The sequence below is a fragment of the Verticillium dahliae genome, genomic scaffold (assembly GCF_000150675.1).
Source record: "Verticillium dahliae VdLs.17 supercont1.27 genomic scaffold, whole genome shotgun sequence".
NCBI lineage: Eukaryota > Fungi > Ascomycota > Sordariomycetes > Glomerellales > Plectosphaerellaceae > Verticillium > Verticillium dahliae.
Window position 1 is genome coordinate 35,627 of NW_009276928.1, and position 19,570 is coordinate 55,196.

Here is a 19,570-nt window from a genome sequence, read left to right on the forward strand (position 1 = left end):
ATTTTCTTCCGATTTTCCTCACCATTTTCGCATTCAAAGCCTGGGTACTTTGGACATTGAATCGACCGCATAGGCCTGGCACCTAGCCATTTGTCACTAACAGCAGCGACCCGACTCGGAAGGTCAGGTGGGATTTCGTCAGTCTTGGCTTCGATTAGCTCATTCAACACCAGTCATTTGCCTCGAACAGCTTCTCCCGTAATTCCTCCTTCCACCCAGCAGCCGTCCCAATGCATCATTGCGCCAGACGCGAACAGGATATACCGGTACTTCAAGATACGTGAAGGGAAATTGCACCATCGATACATATCATCAGACTTCACTTGTGTCATCAGACTCCCGGCCATCTGTGTCCTCTCGAACCTTCTGCATCAGGCGATTAAGATGCCCACCAAGTTTGATTACTATCTCAGGCCCATCGACTGGTGGGTCAAGTCAACGCCGATGTCCGGAGCCATCCCCGACCTGACCACGCCTGGGGATTTATCCCTTGGATAAGCTCGAAGATCCGCCACAAATGGCATTCCACCATGGCGGACCACGTTTGCTCGCACCCCCCAATGTCAGCTCGCGATCGAAGCTGTCAAAGCATCAATTGTGCCATTCGCACGTTTGTTTCTCCAAGCACGGCTTTCGGCCTAACGGTCATGTCACACAACCACGTCCCGATTGCACCATGTCCGAGGTAAAATTGTTGATCACTCCTGGGCATGCGTGCCCAGTCGGTTTGCTGGTGACAACAGGCTTCTGAAGCTCCAGGGTAGAGTACCTTCGTACTGTTCCCTGTGCGTCGCACGGCTCAGGCCAGCTTCAGTCCCGCCTCCAACTTCGATTTCAAGGGCGCAGCTCCTATTCTCCAGTGGGGGCAGAGGGAGATAAGAGCGATCGATACGCCATCCGCGCAACCGCATCGTAGCAGACCATGCTGAACTGTCGCCATACAAGCGCCGCCACAGAGTGCCTAGAGTGTCTTGAGTGCCACTTACTGTCGCTTGTCCAGATGGTTACAGACCATGTCTTGAGATGCTGAAATAACCGCCACTATAAGAACGCGTTTCATGAACTTCAAGCTGTACCAAGACTGAGATCGAGAATGCCCCTGGAGGGTACGAGCTGCCTTTGAGCGCCCCGCGTTGTCAATTCTATTTTGATAGCATTGTATGGACAATCAACAACGATGTATGCACCATGCATTTTACCACTGACCACGCGATGCCAGGCTTGAAAAGCACTCTCGAATCAAGACATGCACCAGGAGCTGGCAGTTAATATGCAATCCTGCGAGAAGTGAAAAAGCCCCTTTACCGCAGAGGTGGCCCGTCGCGAAAGTGCACCCGCCTCTCGCCTACGAGTCTATTTATGGTAGAGCAAGAAGCTAGTGATAGCCGAGTCATCCTGCCCAACGAAGCACAAATTCCTTCTGCTTCTCCCCGTTAGCCCCGCCGATTCCAGCCCTTTCGGCATCTATCTGTTCAATTCTGGACTGGATATCAGCGATTTGCTGGCTTAGCTCAATTATGAGGCATTCGACTTCAGGGTCAACTAGCTTCACTTCTTCCCCAAAGGAACTCTCAGCAAGAATGCTGTCTCGAAGCAGCTGCACTGCGCGTCGGGCGTCGGTGAGGTGCGTCACAACCGAATGCTCGAATGACTCCTGAGCGTTGCACGTGACATCGTATGCCTTGGCTTCGCGTCCCGCCCGAGCTCTCGAGAGGACACGAAGGGATTCCACCAGAGTAGGGTCATCGCTTGGGTCTGCAGATGATGCGGCAAGGTTGATAGTTAGAAGTCGCAGCAGAGCCTCGATTGGTGGTTCAACATCGAGATTTCCTGACGAGCGGCGGCGACGGGGTCCCGGTGTAGACGTCGTGACACGAGCACGTATTGGTGAGGCAGGCTGAACTGGATGTGCCTTCTTAGGAGTCGCAGCTACTGCAGGAACAGCAAGTTCGGTCTTTGCTGTATCAATCAATGTTGCTGCTGCAGCTTGGTAGGACTGGACAGCGACTACTCGTGCCTCGAGGCGATTGATGTTATCCAAGAGATATATCAAGCACGCAAGGATCTAAAGCCGTTAGCATGACATTGTCATTTAAACAACATAAAGCATTGAGATGCTCACATATGAAATTGCAGCCATAGACCGACTGACGGACTGCCCGTTCTTGTCCGAAAGCGACTTCAAGGCAGGTTCAAGATACTGCTGCTCGACCGACATCTGGGCGACAGGAAGTATCTCCGTATAGAGGGACTCCAGCTCTTCTTGTAAGGCTTTTACTTCGCCGGCTGGTGCATCCGTGTGTTCGCTGCGAGGAGCCGACTCAAGAGCTTCAAGATATGTCCGGTCAAGCTTGGTACGTGTCACCTCAACGGTATACTTGATAACCCTATGGGCTGTCAGGTGCATGGCAAATGATAACGGATGGTTCAATAAGTACCTCATACAACATTCTCTTAGTGTTGCAACATTTTGCGTCTCTTCGGGGTCTTCGGGGTCGAGCTCCCACCCCAGCTTTTGCAGGCTTGAAAGCAGCTTGTCGTCCGATCTCAAAGCTTCTTCGATCACTTCATGTACGCTTTCGGTGGTCATGGCTGCCTGCTGCTCCATATCTGACGACCTATAGCCTAGTTGCTGCGAGAGTTCCTCGACCTGACTCTGTTAGCATGAACACCTCCAGATGCGTTACAACATGTACTTTTGAGCCAAGCGCACGGCGCTCTGCTGCCCGCCTGCTAGTCCAGTTGGCCTCCATCTCCCGACGTGACTCCGTCGACTTAGCGTTACCATCCGCAAGCTTAGCCAAGGCGTTGTGGTGTTGCCTCAGCGTCTCAGTCTGCTTGTTGATGATGGTCGTGGAGCGGTCGAGCTCCTGAACCGCGGCCCTAAGCTCAGCCTCCCCTATCGCCTCGACTGTGGCTAATTCTTTGGATGCCACGAGCTCATCGACCAGCCCAGCTTGGTCGAGCGACAAGTACCTGGTGCACAGTGAGACCATGATAAGTGAAACAGGAATAAGGCGATGTTACAGAGAGAGCTCGTCCTTGGAGAGAAGATTTTCGGTGCCGGTGTGCGTGCTGATCCACTCCTTGAACGCCGTGCCATGATTTGAGTCGTTCAGTGCATCCTGAAGTACATTCTCATCGGGCAGGGTGCCCCTGCCATACCTGGAAAGAAGGTCTCTCAGTGCCGTCAAGTCCATCCTCGAGACTTGAATGGTCTTCCAAAGTCCCACTCCTTACGTATCGGGCTGGGCCGAGTTTATAAGGCTTCGAATTGGGGCTCAGAGTGTACCTAGTCTGTCTGGTGCTTAAGGGTCCTCTGCCAAGGTGATGGTGATTGGTGTCGCCTTGAGTACTTGTAAATGGCGCGTTCGGAGACGGTATTGTAAGGTGACGGAAGACCAACAGTCTGCCCATCCGAATCGTGATGCGCAGGCCTCCTCGGTCAATGAGACGAGCACGAGTGATTGACAGGTGACGGTCATCTGAACCTCGTCGCCCGTTGATGATCCGAGACACGGACAGAGCCTATTGCTGGGCCCCGCCTAGTGCGCTGGTCCACAGCATTCGACAAAGCAAAATGCTCCCTGATCGATACACACCGCCGCCTGAGTGCAACCGCGAATGGTCTGTGAGTCGATGCTGGGCGGTGCCAATAGGGGTTGACTTAGGCTCGAGTTACTGAGGAGCGTTTGTATCAACGCCAGATCGGGGCGAGTCTGGTATGTTGACGACGTTTACTCCGCACCACAAAACACAGAGGGCTCTGGCTGGGCCCTCAGGCCGGATCGAGTTGTTAGCGATGCTATACTGTTGGTCTCCGGCTGGCGCAATGTGGTAGGGCTGGTAGAACAAGTGATGAATTGTCGTCCTCCGAGTAGGTACTTACCCCTGGTCCACGCCAAGTAGGGCGCTAGCCAAACGCTGGAATCGTCCAATGGCAGCAGCTAATCACGTGTTTGTTCCATGACGGGCAGGTTGCTGCCCCTCCATTGCTCCATGGCATTGGCAGGCTGTGCAGGTGGTGGCAGCTGCGAGAAGCCGAGTTCCAAGCCACCACGGAGCATTCTCTCAGCTGCCAGACCAGGGTTTTCAGTTTCTCGAGGCCAAGACGGGTTTTGAACACGATATTCCTACCTCAAAGGTAGGTATTTGCCAACTCAAGCGTTGCCTCCCCGGGTGCCTGCCGCAAAACATCGCTCGGAATTCTTCCCGCCGGTCTATTCCGCTGTTCCGCGCTCACCACGGCCTGAGCTTGGGCCCGTTTGCCTTCTCATCCCAGCCCTTTGGCCACCGTTTGCTGATGGTTCTGCGAAATGAAGGCAACTCCGGCCCGGTTCGACGTTCCCATCTCTCTGCATGTCTCGCCTCACATTATACACTAGAGCTTCCCCATGGCAAAAATTGCGAGCCACCTCAGCCAGAGGTGGCAGGTAGCCCGCCCCCGCCCCTTCATGGCGGACAGTGGTAGACATTGGGGTACGGCGGAGGCACAAGAATTGATTGTTGCTGGTATCATATTCTGTCGTTCGACAGAGGCAGCAAGGCGTCAGTGCTAGGACTCTTCTGATAAGTCACTTCAGCAAGCTTGGGTGTTGCTCGAATCGATATCTATTGTCAAGCTCTTTTACGAGCCGCGTACCAAACACTGCCTAGGTACCCTAATTGCCAGGTCTGGGTTGAGGTAGCTACCTGGGCTTCTCAGGTGTACATTTACCTCCGTGGCTCGTAACATCGGCAAATGCTCCCTCCAGAAGGATAGACAAACGGCTGGCTTCTGCACACACCGCTTTGTACTTTTGCGAGGAAAGACTCTTGTCTATGTTGGCCTTTCAGTCTTCACATAGGTCAAGACCATCACCGTGGACCTCAGCTCATCGATAAACCAATGCATGCAGCTCCTTGTCTGGAGAATCGTCTGTCCTAAGATGCATTGTGTTCCACTGACAACGCGCCGTCATGCTCTCCTAGTCCTGATAACCGCCATAACTGATGATCACTGTGCTTTAGTGAATAGCCATCCCACAACCGCACACCCTGGGCAACACCCTGCTCCTCCTGGTCGCCGCGGCGCCCACTCACTGTTTTCTTCTGTTGACTTTGCACATTGACAGGCTGTTGAGCTCGAATCAGGCGTTTGTAGTACTGCACTGAAGAATCGCTGAGTCGCCCTGATCTTTCAGTATATTGCCCCGCCCCGAAGCCCTTGGTCAACCACGCTGGGCCACCTTCTTACCACGCTCAACATCAAAAGCGGTCAAATCTCCCACAAAGTCAGCGCCTTCTTTTCTCGCAGGCTCAACCTCAACAGCTGTTACCTCATTACCTCGTCACCTCTGCTATCAGCTTGAGAGCGTCGAAATCCCACGTCTAGTACTCGGTTGTCTCTGACGGTTCGAGGTTGCCGCCCCTCGAAGACAGTGGTGTAACAAGACCTCGAGACTGCTTCGTGTATTCATGTCTCTCTTCCTACCGTCTTCTCCTGTCGCCTTTTACTAGTCAGCTCTGGATCAGCGCGCCCGCGACCTTGTCATACGACGTCAGACGAGCCTAGCATGGCCAGCAACATTCATTCCCGCTGGGGACATTTAATCATCGACTCTTCCCGCTGTCTCAAACGCTGTCTTAGACAGTTCAAAGATGCTGTTCTCAATGTCCCATACACCCTAGTTCACCTAGCCACACAGATGTGCTCCAAGCGATCCACTTGGAAAGTCCTGGGCCTCAGCGCCACGCGGAAGCTGGGCGAAATCTTCTGGGTCATCGCCATCTGCGTCCTTAGCGAGATCCTCATCTGGTGCCTCAGTCTTGCCTTGCGGCTTATCGACATTCAGTTCCTATCTGCCATTGTTGGCATGGTCATGGTGTTCGTCTTTATGCTTGCCCTGAGCAGGTTTTGTGACTCCACTGAGAGGTTCTACATGACGAGAATCAAGTCGAAGGTGAGCCATGACTTGGACTCATACCTGCACAAGCGCGTGTACTAATGAAAGAAAACTTGACAGATCGACTTCATCAATAAGAATCTCGGTGTTGGGTTCCCCGTGCCTATTGTTGCTATTAGCAGAGAAGAGTCACTGGGAGCCAAGGGTATTGGCAAGGTTATTGGCAACTTTCGTACGTACCTTCCACTTCACGGTGCCGTTCTGGACACACAACTAATACCAGAGTCAGTCTCAACAAACATGATATTCTGGGTCTTGGTCTTCCTGCTCGCCTGGGCCTTCGTCGCAGGCATGCTTCATTTGCCTCGACGACCCTTGCCGCCGTCGGTCTCAGAGCATGACCCATCTAGTACTGAGGGGGAGAAGACGCCCTGGTCGTCTATCCAGGCCCAGCCAGTCCAAGTGCCAGTCTCCGAGCAGCCGCCTCGTCTCGAGCTGCCTGCCTACGTGGGATGCCGTCCCTCCGACACCATGACCCTTCGAGACTCCATGATGGAGTACTTGACCGATGACAGAGAGGAACTGGGGTCCGAAATCCAAGCTTCGTCGAACAGCCCCGAGTCTGACGATCCCAAAATCGACTCCCCAAAGCCTGAGTGTCCGGCAATGACCAGAGAGTCGCTGGATCAACAGTCGCCTCATCCATGGATGGCCCCAACTGAACAGCATCGAGATCATGTAGGTCAGCAGTGGCTTGTTGCTCTCCAGAGAAGCTACTCTGTCCTGCTCCCAGCAGTTATCCTGGTTGTTCTTGGTATTCCGGTCTCTGTCGCGACCGGCGACAACCGTATCCTTGATGGCTGCATGCTCTGGTTCGTATGGGTCAGTGCCGGCACGCTACAGATGGCCCTGTCCAACGAGAACCTGCTCCCTCGGACGTCTCGAATGGCCAAGGTAGTAATGCTCGTGCTCACAACCCTCATGAATCCCGTTCTCATAACCATTCTGCTCATGATGGCATACACTCGTGCCAAAGCCGCCGCCACTTCCACGCCTCTCTTCGACCTTCTAGGCGAGTTTTCTTCCGGAACCAACCTTTCGGACCTCTGGTCACACATTGTCGGCCAGTACAAGCTGAAGCAACATCAGCCCAACCACTTCGGTGCTGGCGACGGCGCTCTCGCCATCCTGGAGTGCGGTATCGTCGTTTGGGGTTTCAAGCTCTACGAATGTCGCGCGCAGTTAGCCTCGCGTGCAGGACTCGCCGTGTGCATCGTATCCACCGTGTCGGCTGCTATCAATGTCTTCGTCTCAACACTCCTCGCCAAGGCCTTCGGCCTCGCACCCCCCGAGGCCTTGGCTTTTGCAGCGCGGTGCACAACGCTTGCGCTAGCTCGTCCAGCAATGGATTCCCTTGGCGGCAACCAGGTCATCAATGCGGCCCTCGTCGTCAGCAATGGCATATTCGGCCAGCTGTTGTATCCATTCGCGCTGAAGCGCCTCGGTATTCCCGCGGATGAGCCCAGCAGCACGAATCTTGAAACGGTCGACACCAACACGGACGGCGCGCGCACTATCGCCGCGGGCACAGCCATTGGCATCAACGGCGCAGCTATGGGGGTTTCCTACCTTTATCAGCAGAGGAGCCGCGCGGCGCCGTACTCCGTTCTTTCCATGACGGTCTTTGGAGTCATGACGGTGGTCTTCACAGGTGTCCAGCCTTCTGTTAAGACTTTGAAGGCTCTGGTTGCATAATCAGGGGTCATCATGATGGGGAGGGGAGTTGTATTCCAGCTTGTAGACATGGATGGCATCAGGATTGGCATCAGGCACCCATCCCAGTGCGAGCTTCCAAGGCGTCAGGGCAAGGTCTCTCCCCTTGAAAGTTTGGGTGGTCGGCGTGCCACAATACAGATGAGGACACGAGTTATGATACGAGGCATGCCCTAATGATAGATAATCAGCTGGCTCTAGGCCTCGCACCTGTACAAATATGTTTGATTGACGACGGCCCTTGGAGGCCCTCTTGTTTCTCCCCGTATTTTCTGAATGCCTTGATTCGGGACGAGGCTCTTGCCTCCATTTGTGAGCTCAGTGAAAGCCATTTCCATTTGAATGTTCCGACGGGTGGTTCTACTCCAGCCTGTGTTAAGTAATGTCAGCAGTGAAGTTGTCGGCAGGCGAAAGGATAGAGGTTGGCCGGACCTTTCAATTATATGGAGACCGCTCGCCGTTTCAACGATACCGCTGACCTCACCAACCTTCAGCGCAAAGGCTGCCTCCTCGAACTCGCGCTGCATGTCTCCCTGGCCAAAGTAGCCCAGGTCGCCGCGCTTCCTCGCGCTGCTACAATCGCTCTCGGTCACAGCAAGATCGCCAAGACTGCTCTGGCCACTTTTGATCTTCTCCTCGTAACCGCGAATGATGCTGTACGCGTCCTCCTTTGTGCGGTCAATCTTCTCTTGACGCCAAGAGGAGGGGCGGCGGCTGCCCTCGTGCTTCACAAGCAGGTGGGCGGCGCGAATCTTGCCATCAGGTACAGGACCATCAGCAGGACGCGAGGTCGATGCTGAGTGATGGGTGGCCATGTAATGCTTGAGCTTCTCTGTGTCGGTGCCTGGGGGCGGCTCCCAGCGGGAGACCTTGTCGGTTGTATTGAAGTAGTACGGGAGGTTCTTCGAGTTCGAGTGACGAACCTCCCAGTTGGCAGGAAGCCCGGCGTCAGCCTGGGGCAGAGTCAGTAGCCATTCGCCAACAGTTCTGCCTGCACGAAACCAGTCGAGGGAGAGAGGGTGAGGGAAATTGGGCTTTTACTGAGGTCCATACCATTATTGCGACAGAGGTTGGTGGTGAGACGTTGATGAACGGTCGTTCTGAGGGGCCTACAACAAACAGATGATGGGAAATTCGATCGATGCAAGATTACAATGAAGAATTAGCCGCAGGTCAAGTCAAATGGACCTCCATGCAGAGCAAGTGGAAGGGGATGGAATCCACAGATGACGTGCCGTGCGCGGGTGCCCCTTCTTGTGTTTGCATTCTAAGCTGCCCTCGTGGTTGCCGGGTGTCAGCTTCAAGGTCTTGCAGCGGGGAAGTCCCAGCCCATCTAGGGGCATCTACCAGTGAGGAGAGCGAGACCAACCCGATAGCGTTACTACAGCGGGGGTGGGGTAGACAGGAGCAAGGGTAGTCATGTTTCAAGTCATGTCATTGGTGTGCAACCCACTTCATTCAGAGGGATCACGCGGGTGCTGAGGTCCGCTGGTCCTGGATGTTACCTTCGCACTGCGTCCTCTCAGCCGACCTTGGCGGCACGGTGTGTGGCAGCTGGTTGCATCTTGGTCACTGGTTTGATTCTTCACCAGAGCCATCCTGGAGGGGCAACGTCACGCGAGAGCAAGTGTAATGTTGGGCAAAGTCTCTGTTGTGTCATTGACACCTACCGGTCACCCACGCCATCATGATATTCTCAACACCTTGCCAGGTATTGCATATCTTTATGTTTTTGGTCTCCAGAACGCCTTGTAACTCCCGCGTGACTCTCTGTCTCTCTCTCTTTCTCCTTCTCTCTTCTCGCCAACCGTCGGGTATCGTAAAATCGTCGTGAGCCTAATTTTGTGTTTGGAAAATATGGCCACACTCGCAGCAGACGTAAAATAGTTTCTTGGTTAGCGATAGTCAGTATTCCCCTCTAGTAATGGTGCATGCGACAATGAGACTCACCATGCCAGTCTCCGCACTTCGCTGTTGGGACTGAAAGAAGACAGCCTCATTGTGGCTGCAAGACGGGCAGGAAATAATCTCGCGTGGAAGCTGCATGGAATATCTGGTCAGCAAATTCGTCCCGAGAACACACTGAGCACATTTCGTCCAAGCAAGCTGTCAGGACCACGGGCCGTCTCTGCCAGCCACGGGGTCTAGATATATGGGACTACGTCGGATGCGTTGGTCGTGGTGAGTGCCGCAGAGAGAACCCAGAGGTCGGTAAAGAGATGTCGTGGTAGAATGCAGGTCAACGCTCGCAAAAGTTTGGCACAGTTTGATGAAAGAAAAGAACGTTTCGGTACGTCATCCATATTGAACCCATAGCATTCGGCATGGGATAGCAGCGTTTTTCGATAGCAGGCTGTGGGGTACGGTCCTGGTAGCCGTGTGTCGTCGCGGAGTTCGTCATGGGCGCACTTGTATATCGGAACCGCAAGAGCGCAGAACTCCTGCCGATTGCATAGAGTTATCAAAAGCAGCAAAGATATACGTACAGTTGGGTCAGAACCGACATCCTGCGTGACGCCAGCCGTCTCGCCAGCCGCGTTGTTCATAACATTGCGGAAGACGCAACTCGATTGGGCTTCTTCTGTGTAGTGACATGTACGACATGTGAACTGCAGACGATGCGAGTTATCGTCCTGCTTAGGGTAGAGCATGTTCGAGCACTCTGAGCAGAAGCGGAACGTGATCTGCTCGACAGGCTTGCCGCGCGTGTCCTCGTCAGTGGCGGACTTCGGAGACGACATGACGATAACAAGGACGAGGGGCGATCGGTCTATCGGTGAGATTCGGAGCAGAGGTCTATATTGGGATGTCGGGTGATTGCTCGAGATGGGTTGCGCAACTTTGGCGAGAACAGGTACGGTTGTTGTAGGTGAAAGGATAGCGCCATGCTGACCGATCGATGCGTTGCAAGGTTAGCAACTAATTAGCGTCGCCGCACTGCCAACAGTACAGCGCAGCTGGTGGGGGCCTGGGTCGGCTTGGTTGGGCGAGTGGCTACCATCCTTCCTTGCCAATTTTTGGGTATTGGACAACCGACAATTGGCTTTGGCTATGTAACCCGAAGGGATTCAGTCCCCTGATGGGCCTCTGCATGATATACACGGTGAACAAAATTGAAATTTAATTGGCAGTAGGTGTGCGTTTAGGTTGGCCCAGATGAGCTGCACGAAGACCTGTGCTAAGAGGCACACTTATCATCAGTGGACAGTCGATATAAAATATATAGGTAGGTAGGTAGCTTGACACATAGCACTTCCCAGTGCTTCATAGAACTCGGATTGCAACAATGAACGAGTTGAATGGAGTCTGATATCATATCCTTGAACGCCAGTTCATGCATTCATATGGTACACGCCGGCCTTGGTCTCCTTCCGACACGGCAATCCTACAGTATTCCTCACAGCAACAACTGCTCATATTCTGCAATGAGCGTCCTTCCACCACACCCGTTATGCATGCATCGGCGCCATTGACAGGATTTTGCTCCACTGCTTGCGCCTCAGCTCAGCTCCCACCACTCCGTTGATACGCGTTCCAACCGGGTCTCCCGCCTTGTTGATAAGGACGCAAGCATTGTCGTCAAAGCGAACCACACTGCCGTCACGTCTCTGTGACTTTGCCTTGGTGCGGACCACGATAGCATGTCGCATATCTCCACGCTTAACCTTGTTGGCGCTTGAGGACCCTGCATTGTCGGTGCCTCGGTGCTTTTGAACAACGACGACGATACGGTCACCTGAAGGAGGTATCAGCAATGAAACCTAGTCAAGCAAGCCTGAGGTCGGTACCAGTCTTGAAACAGAGGGAGGACATACCAATGCGAGCAGCGCCCTTGCGACCGATGACCATGGCGCATTCGACGAGGGCAGCGCCCGAGTTGTCGATGCAGTTGAGCATTGTCTGAACGCTGGTTAGGACCAAAAGAAGGGTCGGTTGCAACCTATGGAACCAACCTTTAATTGAATCATCTTGATTTGTGTAGTCCTCTTTACGAGGTTTCGGTCTACCGCAGAAGTTCCCCCTAATGTGGTGGTCCAGATCCATCCGTCAACAGAGGCATCAAATTGGAGATACTGATGAACGGGTCCGAGCTCTACGGAAATAGGTTTCTCCGCAGCTCCGTTCGTGCCCAATTGCTTCAGGAGACGGAAGTGCATGATTACATCAGCTTACCGGCATCATCACGCTAGGCTATCGATACGTTCCAGGGGTTGTTCATGTCCTGCTGCACATCATTCGTTAGCTTTCATTGTTGGAGTAACTAGCAACCGGGCAGCAACGGCAACAGCCTTCACCTCTATCCTTACATCCCCTTTTGCTCCTTCCCTCATCGTCGTCAATCTATGAGACGAGCCAAATTTCCGTCTGCAGCAACGCGCCCTCGTCCACCTGCGACATTTCCCAGGCCGACAATTCACTCCTTTCTGTGGTTTTTTATCGTTTCGCTTAGAAGCTCACTACCGCCCATTCGGTTAATACCTCTTCAGTGGCTTTGTTGACACCTCATGACCGCAAGATTGACTCGACTGCCTTCTGTCACTACACCACAGTTCCTGCGATTCATTACTGCGGCGACCCCCATCCACCTCTATCGGCAGCCAGAAATTTCCACGACTGTCAATTTGGCTCCGCGTCGTTCACCAGTCCTCCTCTCAAACGAATGCGACAGTCGGGCCTCTCACGTCGCAGGTGCCTGGAGCCGTGATCCTCGCTCCTCTGACGACTGTATTGCGATCGTTTGAGCGCCTTGGGCTCCGAGCCTTGACCAAGTGGCGCACAATTGAGGATCATCCGCAATGCCTCCCTCCAAGGCGTTGTCGGCACGCAAGCAGGCGCTGACCTTGACACAACTGGCCACGTACGATGACATCCTTACCGATGCCATTGTGGATCACGTGGGTGGTCGTACCAGTATTCCTGTATAGTACCGCATTGTTGACTGACCTCAGGTGTTCTACTGGACAACGATTCCGAAAAATCGATCTTCTTACCATCCTTCGCGTGGTGTGCGCGAAGACGAAATTGCCAAGATCATACAGACCGACCTCGTTCTCAACAAGGACATTGATGCCGCCGAACACAATCTGCTCACGACTGATGGACTCCGAAAATTCTGCAATTCACTCAAGACCGATAAGGAGAAGGCTGATTTCAGAGGACATCTGCGCCGATACTTGAATCTGTACCTTCCTGACTGCCCCTTCGAAGTCAACTCGACCAATCGTTACACTATTGTGTCCCATGAAGCCGCTATCACAGCTCGCCGCTTCATTGCCAGGAATGAAACAGTCAAGTACCTTTCTGGCGTTCAAGTTATGATCACACCCGAAGAAGAGCGTGAGATGACCGCGCGGAAGAAGGATTTCAGCATTATCATCTCATCACGAAACAAGTGCGCAAGCTTGTTCATGGGCCCAGCCCGGTTCGCCAACCACGATTGCAAGGCAAATGCGAAGCTTGTAACTACTGGACAAGCTGGTATTGAGATCATTGCGACCACCAACATCGACGTCGGCGACGAAATTACCGTCACTTATGCCGATAGCTACTTTGGCGAGGACAATTGCGAGTGTTTATGCAGTACCTGCGAGAGGAGACAAGCGAACGGATGGCATAACGAAGAGGATACGACAGTGAAAAGGAGCATAGAGGACCACTCGGCTGAGGGTTACTTGCTGCGGCGACGAAGGCGGGATGATAGTGTTGATCGCGCTTCGCGTACGCCTTCTGTTAGTGCTGATATACGACCACGTGTTTCGAAAACTCGCCGAGGTCGCAAGTCAGATCACAACTCAGCTGTCGATCACTCTGCGGCTGCAGAATCACCGCTGCCGTTCGCCGCTGCAACCAAGAAGCGAAGCCTCACTACGCTAACCCCACCGATCACGCCTGCGAAGGCTTCGAAACTCTCGGCGAACAATGCTATTCCTGCGCCGAGTGAGCTAGAAAGCTCGAGGAGTTGCTCCGCTGGTTCTCCTCGCAGCCACTCCTTGTCCAGCACTGATCATGGCGCATCTACTGATATCACGGAGCCGGAAAAACAGAGCCCTGAACCCCACTTGCTCAAGCCTCTGGCGGTTCGCAAGGAGGATTTCTCTCTTCTGAAGCGTGAGGAGACAGATGAGCGGTCTAGCACGACGCTGACAAAAATTTCACTTTTCTCCTCGCCCGCAAACATCGCGGCCAGTACAGAGTCTGACAGGCCTTTCGATCACACCCCGCCCAGCACCAGACCTCTTTCAATCGCATCTCTTTGCAACCCGCCATCACCCCCTTCCTCTCAAGAACTCGCAAATACTACGAATCACGCCATATCGGAGGCCACAACGGAGCCAGTGACCGATCCCGCCCCAGTTGTTGCAAAACTTGAAGCTGCGCCGCCAGCGTTGGCAGAGCTCCCGAAGAAGCGCAAATATCAGAAGCGGACCTTTGTCAAGGAAACAACGCCTCCTGCCCGCCATCGAATCCCGGGCGACTACACACTAACGCCCCTCTTGCTTTCGGAGCCGGAGACGGCCTGGATTCGATGCATCAACTGTGATACGGCCTTCGTGCAGCACAACGCGTATTACACCAAGAGTTCCTGCCCTCGCTGCGAGCGTCACTCAAAATTGTATGGTTATCTTTGGCCAAAGACAGAGAAAGCCGGTCCGCGCGATAAGGAGGAACGCATTCTGGATCATCGTATCATTCACCGCTTCCTGCATGCAGATGATGAGGCCAAGATTCGTGGTCGAAAGCGCCCAGCATCGAGCGCGGCCACCCCTAGCGATGGGTCCGATTGCGTGCTGCCGCCGAGAAAGCGACAGAAGGTGCTGAAGGATACGCCGACAGACTCTGATGAGGACTGTGGTCCTGTCAGACGCAGTGGTCGGACAAGGAGGGTCAGCAGTAGGCTCGCCGAGTTGTGAATGGATGGATGCTATGACGAACAAACACGTGTGCGGGATGAAATGGATTTGTACTCGAATTTGGCGTTGTAAGATTAGACCAATGACGGGTTCTTCTGCGGCTAGGGGCTACCACTTGCTGCATCATTTTGGCGAGGGCGTTGGTTTCAGGCAATGTAGCATTTCAGCTAAGCCTGCTTGGAAAGCAGGTCAATCAATCAAGACGTAAATTCGTTACATGAGCTGATTACAACATAACCATCTTCTCAGTCATTTGTTCTGTCCAAACGGTAGCTATCAGCGAAACTTGGCCGTGCTCGATCAAGCCCTTCCAGTATGGTGGTCTTTGAGAGGGTCCAGCCCAGGTGCGGAGAGGTGCGCCAATCATGGGAAGGCTGCCGCGGCACAATGTCACCCTTCCCTGATCCTTAGGATTGTCTTGCGCCTCAGGATGACCTGGTTCGGCCAATCCAACATCACAAGCACCATTCCTGCACCCTTTCGAGGAAACTGGCAGCCGAAGGCGCAGGCAGGGTTCTGCCTAGGGCAGATGCACCCCGCAGCCATCTGTCCAATTGCCATGGCCGTCTGACCATCGCTGATCGGCTCGGAATGGAATGGGGATGGCCGAAAGCTTTGGCGGCACGGTGGCTTTTAACAATAGTCGGCCTTGCCGTCAGCATAAAGGTTGGACGAGGGACCGCCTTGTACCCTCTCGCGTTTCTCCATTTTTTTCCAATTGGACCGCATCGAGACCTTCTTTGAAAGACGATCACTTGCAAGCGTTGACATGAGAGTCCTGGCTTTGTGCTCCGTTCCTATTTAATCAGCTTTCAGATCATACGAGATCGCGGACTATCCCTAATGCTTGCCAATTTGTCTGGCCTTACCTTTGGGAACATATTTTCTTTTAGCCGGTCCTTTTTTCAATTGCACCTCTCAGACCCTACTCAGCATGCTGCGTCTGTTCTCCAGCATGGGCATTTTGAACCAAATCATGCTCATTCTCGCTGCCACGACAGCTATTGTCATCGGAGTCTCTGCTGTTCGTTATGTATGTTTCGTCGATACTAGAAGTTGCTTGGTGGTCCTTATTGACCATAAACTCCAGATTTTCCTGTCAGACAGCAAGGATGAGTTCAACTACGAAGATGATGACGCCATTTATGCATTCTATGGAGCCTCAAGGAAACGGGGAGCGGGCAGTAAGCGCTCCGTCATTAAGATCAGGGGTCCAGGAGGCTGACTCGATTAGGGATGAAGAGAGTTTCTTTTGATATCTGAACAGTAACTTGAGGGGAATTCGACATTGCCTCAGCGACTGAGAAATGATATATATCAACTAGACGTAAGACTTAAGAGGCAATGATGAAGAAGAAGCGGCGACAGCTAACGCTGTTGGAAATACCAGAACAGGTATGAAAGACGTGACTCGATCTTGAGGCTCAGTATTCTGTAGAAGACGAGACAAGTCTATCCTGTGGAGTTGGCTCAACGTCGTTGGCAGCATCTAGTCTAGTAAATGTTTGGGATGCGTTCCATCGCATGCTTAGTTGATCGTTGTTCTTAAGTATACGAAAAGTTGTGTCTAGAGGGACGTCAATGGCTTGCACATAATGGCAGCATCCTCTTCAAATATGATCAACGTGCTGCATCGGGCTTTCCCCATCGAAGTTATCTGTGCCTACCTCACTTGAATGATCCGATAGTTGGAATGGTGGTGGTGTACATTTTGATGCAGTATTGTACTCAGGTTCTAAACTATTTTTCACTCAAGCTAGGGGCTGGATTGAACTTGATGTTGTTCCACGCCATTATGCGTAGCATATCATGAAAGCTCAGGACAGCATCTGCCACTATCTGTAATTTCGTCCAGTAATTGTTCTCGACCAGGTATGTTGACTGTGGGAAGCTTCCTGGCCAAAGCATCAGGTAAGAGGGTTTCAATAAACACGCAATTGTGCAAATTATGTTGTTAAATCTTGGCACCTCAGCGTTTTCTACTTTGGCAGGTTATCTCTTGTCTTGACGTTGTGCTTTGTACATGGTACACGGTTGATCTCTAAGAAGTTGTTCCTCTTACAAGGGCCGCGCCACCCAAAAACCCGCGAGTCCTGTATGTTCATCGTTGATCACAGTTGAAGTTGCCGAAAAAGACATCCACTAGAGGACACTACAGTATCCTGTCTGACCACGAATCAACACCCAGCAGCATGCCACAAGGTGATTGCCTAGGCTAACGTGGCTACGAACTGCGGGCGGGCGTCGCAGACTCGAGCTGTCAATAGAGACCCCATTCAAGGCATGTTGCTCGGTCGGGTCGGCAGCCGGAGATCGTGTCTGATCATCTCAGCCCTGTTTACGCAGGCCCATGCAGGCCCACGCGTGGGTCTCAAAAGGCTGGGCATGGGTATATATTGTCCTGTTGCCCGTTTATCCACGGTGCAGCAACGCTGCGGGCAAAGGCGTCCTCACTTTCAGGCTACTCCTTCTTCTTTGGTTCTGGGACCTGCATTCTTCCTCTCTGGTTGGGACGAAGAGAAGCTTGGGCCGTTGTGCGAGCATCTCGTGAGACAGCTTTCTCGGCATTTGACGCGTCATCCCTGCCCAGACCTCGAGCATACTTCCCAGAGCGACCCAGTCGAGCTGAATCACTAGCCATATCGGGAAAGGCCGATCGTTGCCCTGAGGCCGAATCCGCGAATCAACTGCGATCATGACGTATGAACCCTGGTCGCTCTTAACCACTTCACCACACTAAACCTTGATGAACCCATCGATGCAAATGAGGGCCTGAGCACGCTGTACATTACGGCAGCTCCGAGCAATAACACTGCAAACAGCGCCTTGTGCACCTATGCCTACCCACCAGATTGCACCACCCACCCCTCGAACCTACCCCCCCTCTGGCAAACAATTCTTGTCAACCATATTTTCATCCAATCCTCAACTCGCACCATTCGTTCTCTTCGTCGCAGACATTTCAACACCCAAAGCTCAACGAGAATCCACTAACATCTGAAGCCATCCTCGGCCTGTTTCGTCCGAGCAGCATCTTCTCAACGACCTCCAGCTAGCCGCGCGCATGGCGCAACAATGGAAGCCGGATGGGGGCTACCAGCAGCAGTACCAACAGCCCTATCAGCAGCAGGGAGGGTACGATTACAACCAGCAGTACAATCAGCAGTATCAGAACCAGAACGGAGCAGGCTACCAACAGGGCTACCAGCAAGGCTATCCTCCTCCCCAACAGTCGGCGCCACCTCAAGGGTACAATGACGGTTCCAATGGCTACGGATACAATGCGCCGCAGCAGGGTGAGAAGTACACCTTCGACCAAGCATTCAAAGTCGAGAAGCCCAAATGGAATGATCTCTGGGCTGCCATCCTCGTAAGTCCATTAGCCCTACTCCTGCTCAAACCCTTCGGCCGCCGCCAGCAGCCCTCCCCGGCTGTCTTCGACTGACCATTCCACGTCCAGTTCATTCTCGTATTCATTGGCTTCGCTGCTGTTTCTGGCCTTGCCATCAGCGGCTACTCGAAATCTGGAGCTGGCGGTGGCATCTACGATAACAGCAGCAGTTTCAGCCTCGACAGCAACACCATCATCCTTTTCGCCTTTGTTTTGGCCGTCGCCGTCGTCCTCAGCTATGCCTACGTTTGGGTAGCTCGCCTTTTCCCTAAGCAGTTTATCTGGGTTACTGGTATTCTGAACGTCGTCTTCGCTCTTGGTACCGCTGCCTACATGCTTTACCGACGTTATTGGTCTGGCGGTATCGTTTTCCTCATCTTTGGTCTCTTCCTGGCCTTCTGCTTCTACACATGGATCTCGCGCATTCCCTTCTCGGCCTTGATGCTCTCGACGGCGATTGATGTGTCCAAGACGTACGGCCACGTCTACATGGTCTCGTGGCTTGGCGGTATCCTCGGTGCCGCCTTTGGCGCCTGGTACTCCGTCACTCTGGTTTCCATCTATGCTCGTTACCAGCCCTCGACGAACAACCCCAACTGCGACGGTGGCGGTTGCAGTAACGGCAAGGTCATCGGCCTCATCGCATTCACGACATTTGCCATGTACTGGATCTCCGAGGTTCTCAAGAACGTCATTCACACCACCATTGCCGGTGTCTACGGCTCTTGGTACTTCTGCGTCAACAATTTCCCCCAAGCAGCGACGCGCGGCGCGTTGAAGCGCTCAATGACGCACAGTTTTGGTTCCATCTGCTTCGGAAGTCTGATCGTTGCCATCATCAACTTCCTGCGTCACATCTGCTCAGTGGCGCGACAGCAGGCTGGCGCGGATGGCGACCTCATCGCATACATCCTCTTTTGCATTCTCAGTTGCCTGATTGCCCTATTGGACTGGGCCGTGTCCTTCCTCAACCAGTATGCGTTCGCTCACATCGCCCTCTATGGCAAGGCCTATATCCCGGCTGCCAAGGACACCTGGAAGATGATCAAAGACCGAGGCATTGATGCGCTGGTCAATGTGAGTATAGTCGTCCTTGTCCTCGCGCTGCGTACTCTCGCGCTGCGTACTCTCGCGCTGCGTACTCCCGCGCTAGCTTCTCTTCATGCTGATTGTACTGCAACAGGAGTGTCTCATCGGCCCCGTCTTGTCATTTGGTGCCACCTTCATCGGTTACGCCTGTGCGCTACTTGCCTTCCTCTACCTGCAATTCACGGACCCCGCCTATAACTCGGATGGTGGTTACACGCCGGTAATTGTTGCCTTCTCGTTCCTCATTGGCCTCCAGATCGCCAATATTTTCACAACACCCATCTCGAGCGGCATCAACGCCATCTTTGTCGCGTCTGCTTGGGATCCCGAGGTCATGATGCGCGATCACCCCCAGCTGTATCAAGATATGGTTCGGGTGTACCCCAAGGTGCAGGAGGCCATCCACGCCTAAGTGTGTCAGAGATGTGTACGCGAGGGTTGTGAGAGCGGGTTGAGTCCTTTTTAGGGGACCTAAAACTGTAGCAGCGAATGAGAGGTGCAGTATACCCAAGATTTGTGCA

At 53.3% G+C, this 19,570-nt stretch overlaps 7 protein-coding genes across 7 annotated transcripts; 4 read left to right on the plus strand and 3 right to left on the minus strand.

The window, feature by feature from the left end:
• Nucleotides 1-2,092: 2,092 nt before the first annotated feature.
• VDAG_09718 (uncharacterized protein) lies at nucleotides 2,093-3,200 on the minus strand (the record flags this gene model as incomplete). The annotated part of the gene is made up of 4 exons (XM_009654577.1): nucleotides 2,093-2,387; nucleotides 2,439-2,650; nucleotides 2,697-2,976; nucleotides 3,028-3,200. The coding sequence occupies 4 exons, from the start codon at nucleotides 3,198-3,200 to the stop codon at nucleotides 2,093-2,095; spliced, it is 960 nt and encodes a 319-aa protein (XP_009652872.1).
• Nucleotides 3,201-5,687: 2,487 nt separating this feature from the next.
• VDAG_09719 (uncharacterized protein) lies at nucleotides 5,688-7,640 on the plus strand (the record flags this gene model as incomplete). The annotated part of the gene is made up of 3 exons (XM_009654578.1): nucleotides 5,688-5,942; nucleotides 6,006-6,117; nucleotides 6,169-7,640. The coding sequence occupies 3 exons, from the start codon at nucleotides 5,688-5,690 to the stop codon at nucleotides 7,638-7,640; spliced, it is 1,839 nt and encodes a 612-aa protein (XP_009652873.1).
• Nucleotides 7,641-7,801: 161 nt separating this feature from the next.
• On the minus strand, nucleotides 7,802-8,714 carry VDAG_09720 (peptidyl-prolyl cis-trans isomerase ssp-1; the record flags this gene model as incomplete). Its single annotated transcript, XM_009654579.1, has 3 exons — nucleotides 7,802-8,028; nucleotides 8,091-8,611; nucleotides 8,712-8,714. The coding sequence occupies 3 exons, from the start codon at nucleotides 8,712-8,714 to the stop codon at nucleotides 8,019-8,021; spliced, it is 534 nt and encodes a 177-aa protein (XP_009652874.1). The 3' UTR covers nucleotides 7,802-8,018.
• Nucleotides 8,715-10,307: 1,593 nt separating this feature from the next.
• Nucleotides 10,308-10,475, plus strand: VDAG_09721 (uncharacterized protein; the record flags this gene model as incomplete). Its single annotated transcript, XM_009654580.1, has 1 exon — nucleotides 10,308-10,475. The coding sequence occupies one exon, from the start codon at nucleotides 10,308-10,310 to the stop codon at nucleotides 10,473-10,475; it is 168 nt and encodes a 55-aa protein (XP_009652875.1).
• A 463-nt stretch (nucleotides 10,476-10,938) lies between these two features.
• VDAG_09722 (mitochondrial 54S ribosomal protein L38) lies at nucleotides 10,939-11,686 on the minus strand. The gene is made up of 3 exons (XM_009654581.1): nucleotides 11,612-11,686; nucleotides 11,474-11,558; nucleotides 10,939-11,394 (listed from the first exon to the last, which is right to left on the minus strand). The coding sequence occupies exons 1-3, from the start codon at nucleotides 11,624-11,626 to the stop codon at nucleotides 11,108-11,110; spliced, it is 387 nt and encodes a 128-aa protein (XP_009652876.1). The 5' UTR covers nucleotides 11,627-11,686; the 3' UTR covers nucleotides 10,939-11,107.
• Nucleotides 11,687-12,454: 768 nt separating this feature from the next.
• VDAG_09723 (histone-lysine N-methyltransferase SET9) lies at nucleotides 12,455-14,569 on the plus strand (the record flags this gene model as incomplete). The annotated part of the gene is made up of 2 exons (XM_009654582.1): nucleotides 12,455-12,553; nucleotides 12,608-14,569. The coding sequence occupies 2 exons, from the start codon at nucleotides 12,455-12,457 to the stop codon at nucleotides 14,567-14,569; spliced, it is 2,061 nt and encodes a 686-aa protein (XP_009652877.1).
• A 2,956-nt stretch (nucleotides 14,570-17,525) lies between these two features.
• VDAG_09724 (PNS1 protein) lies at nucleotides 17,526-19,558 on the plus strand. Its single transcript, XM_009654583.1, has 3 exons — nucleotides 17,526-17,939; nucleotides 18,030-19,037; nucleotides 19,144-19,558. The coding sequence occupies exons 1-3, from the start codon at nucleotides 17,634-17,636 to the stop codon at nucleotides 19,459-19,461; spliced, it is 1,632 nt and encodes a 543-aa protein (XP_009652878.1). The 5' UTR covers nucleotides 17,526-17,633; the 3' UTR covers nucleotides 19,462-19,558.
• Nucleotides 19,559-19,570: the final 12 nt, after the last annotated feature.

Bases quoted from the DNA above. Each gene is read 5' to 3' on its own strand.
- VDAG_09724 (XM_009654583.1), top strand. From the start codon at position 17,634: ATGGCGCAACAATGGAAGCCGGATGGGGGCTACCAGCAGCAGTACCAA. The intron at 17,940-18,029 runs GTAAGTCCATTA...TTCCACGTCCAG, and splicing joins ATCTCTGGGCTGCCATCCTC to TTCATTCTCGTATTCATTGG. The intron at 19,038-19,143 runs GTGAGTATAGTC...GTACTGCAACAG, and splicing joins GCATTGATGCGCTGGTCAAT to GAGTGTCTCATCGGCCCCGT.
- VDAG_09722 (XM_009654581.1), bottom strand. The intron at 11,395-11,473 runs GTATGTCCTCCC...TACCTCCTTCAG, and splicing joins CAAGGGCGCTGCTCGCATTG to GTGACCGTATCGTCGTCGTT.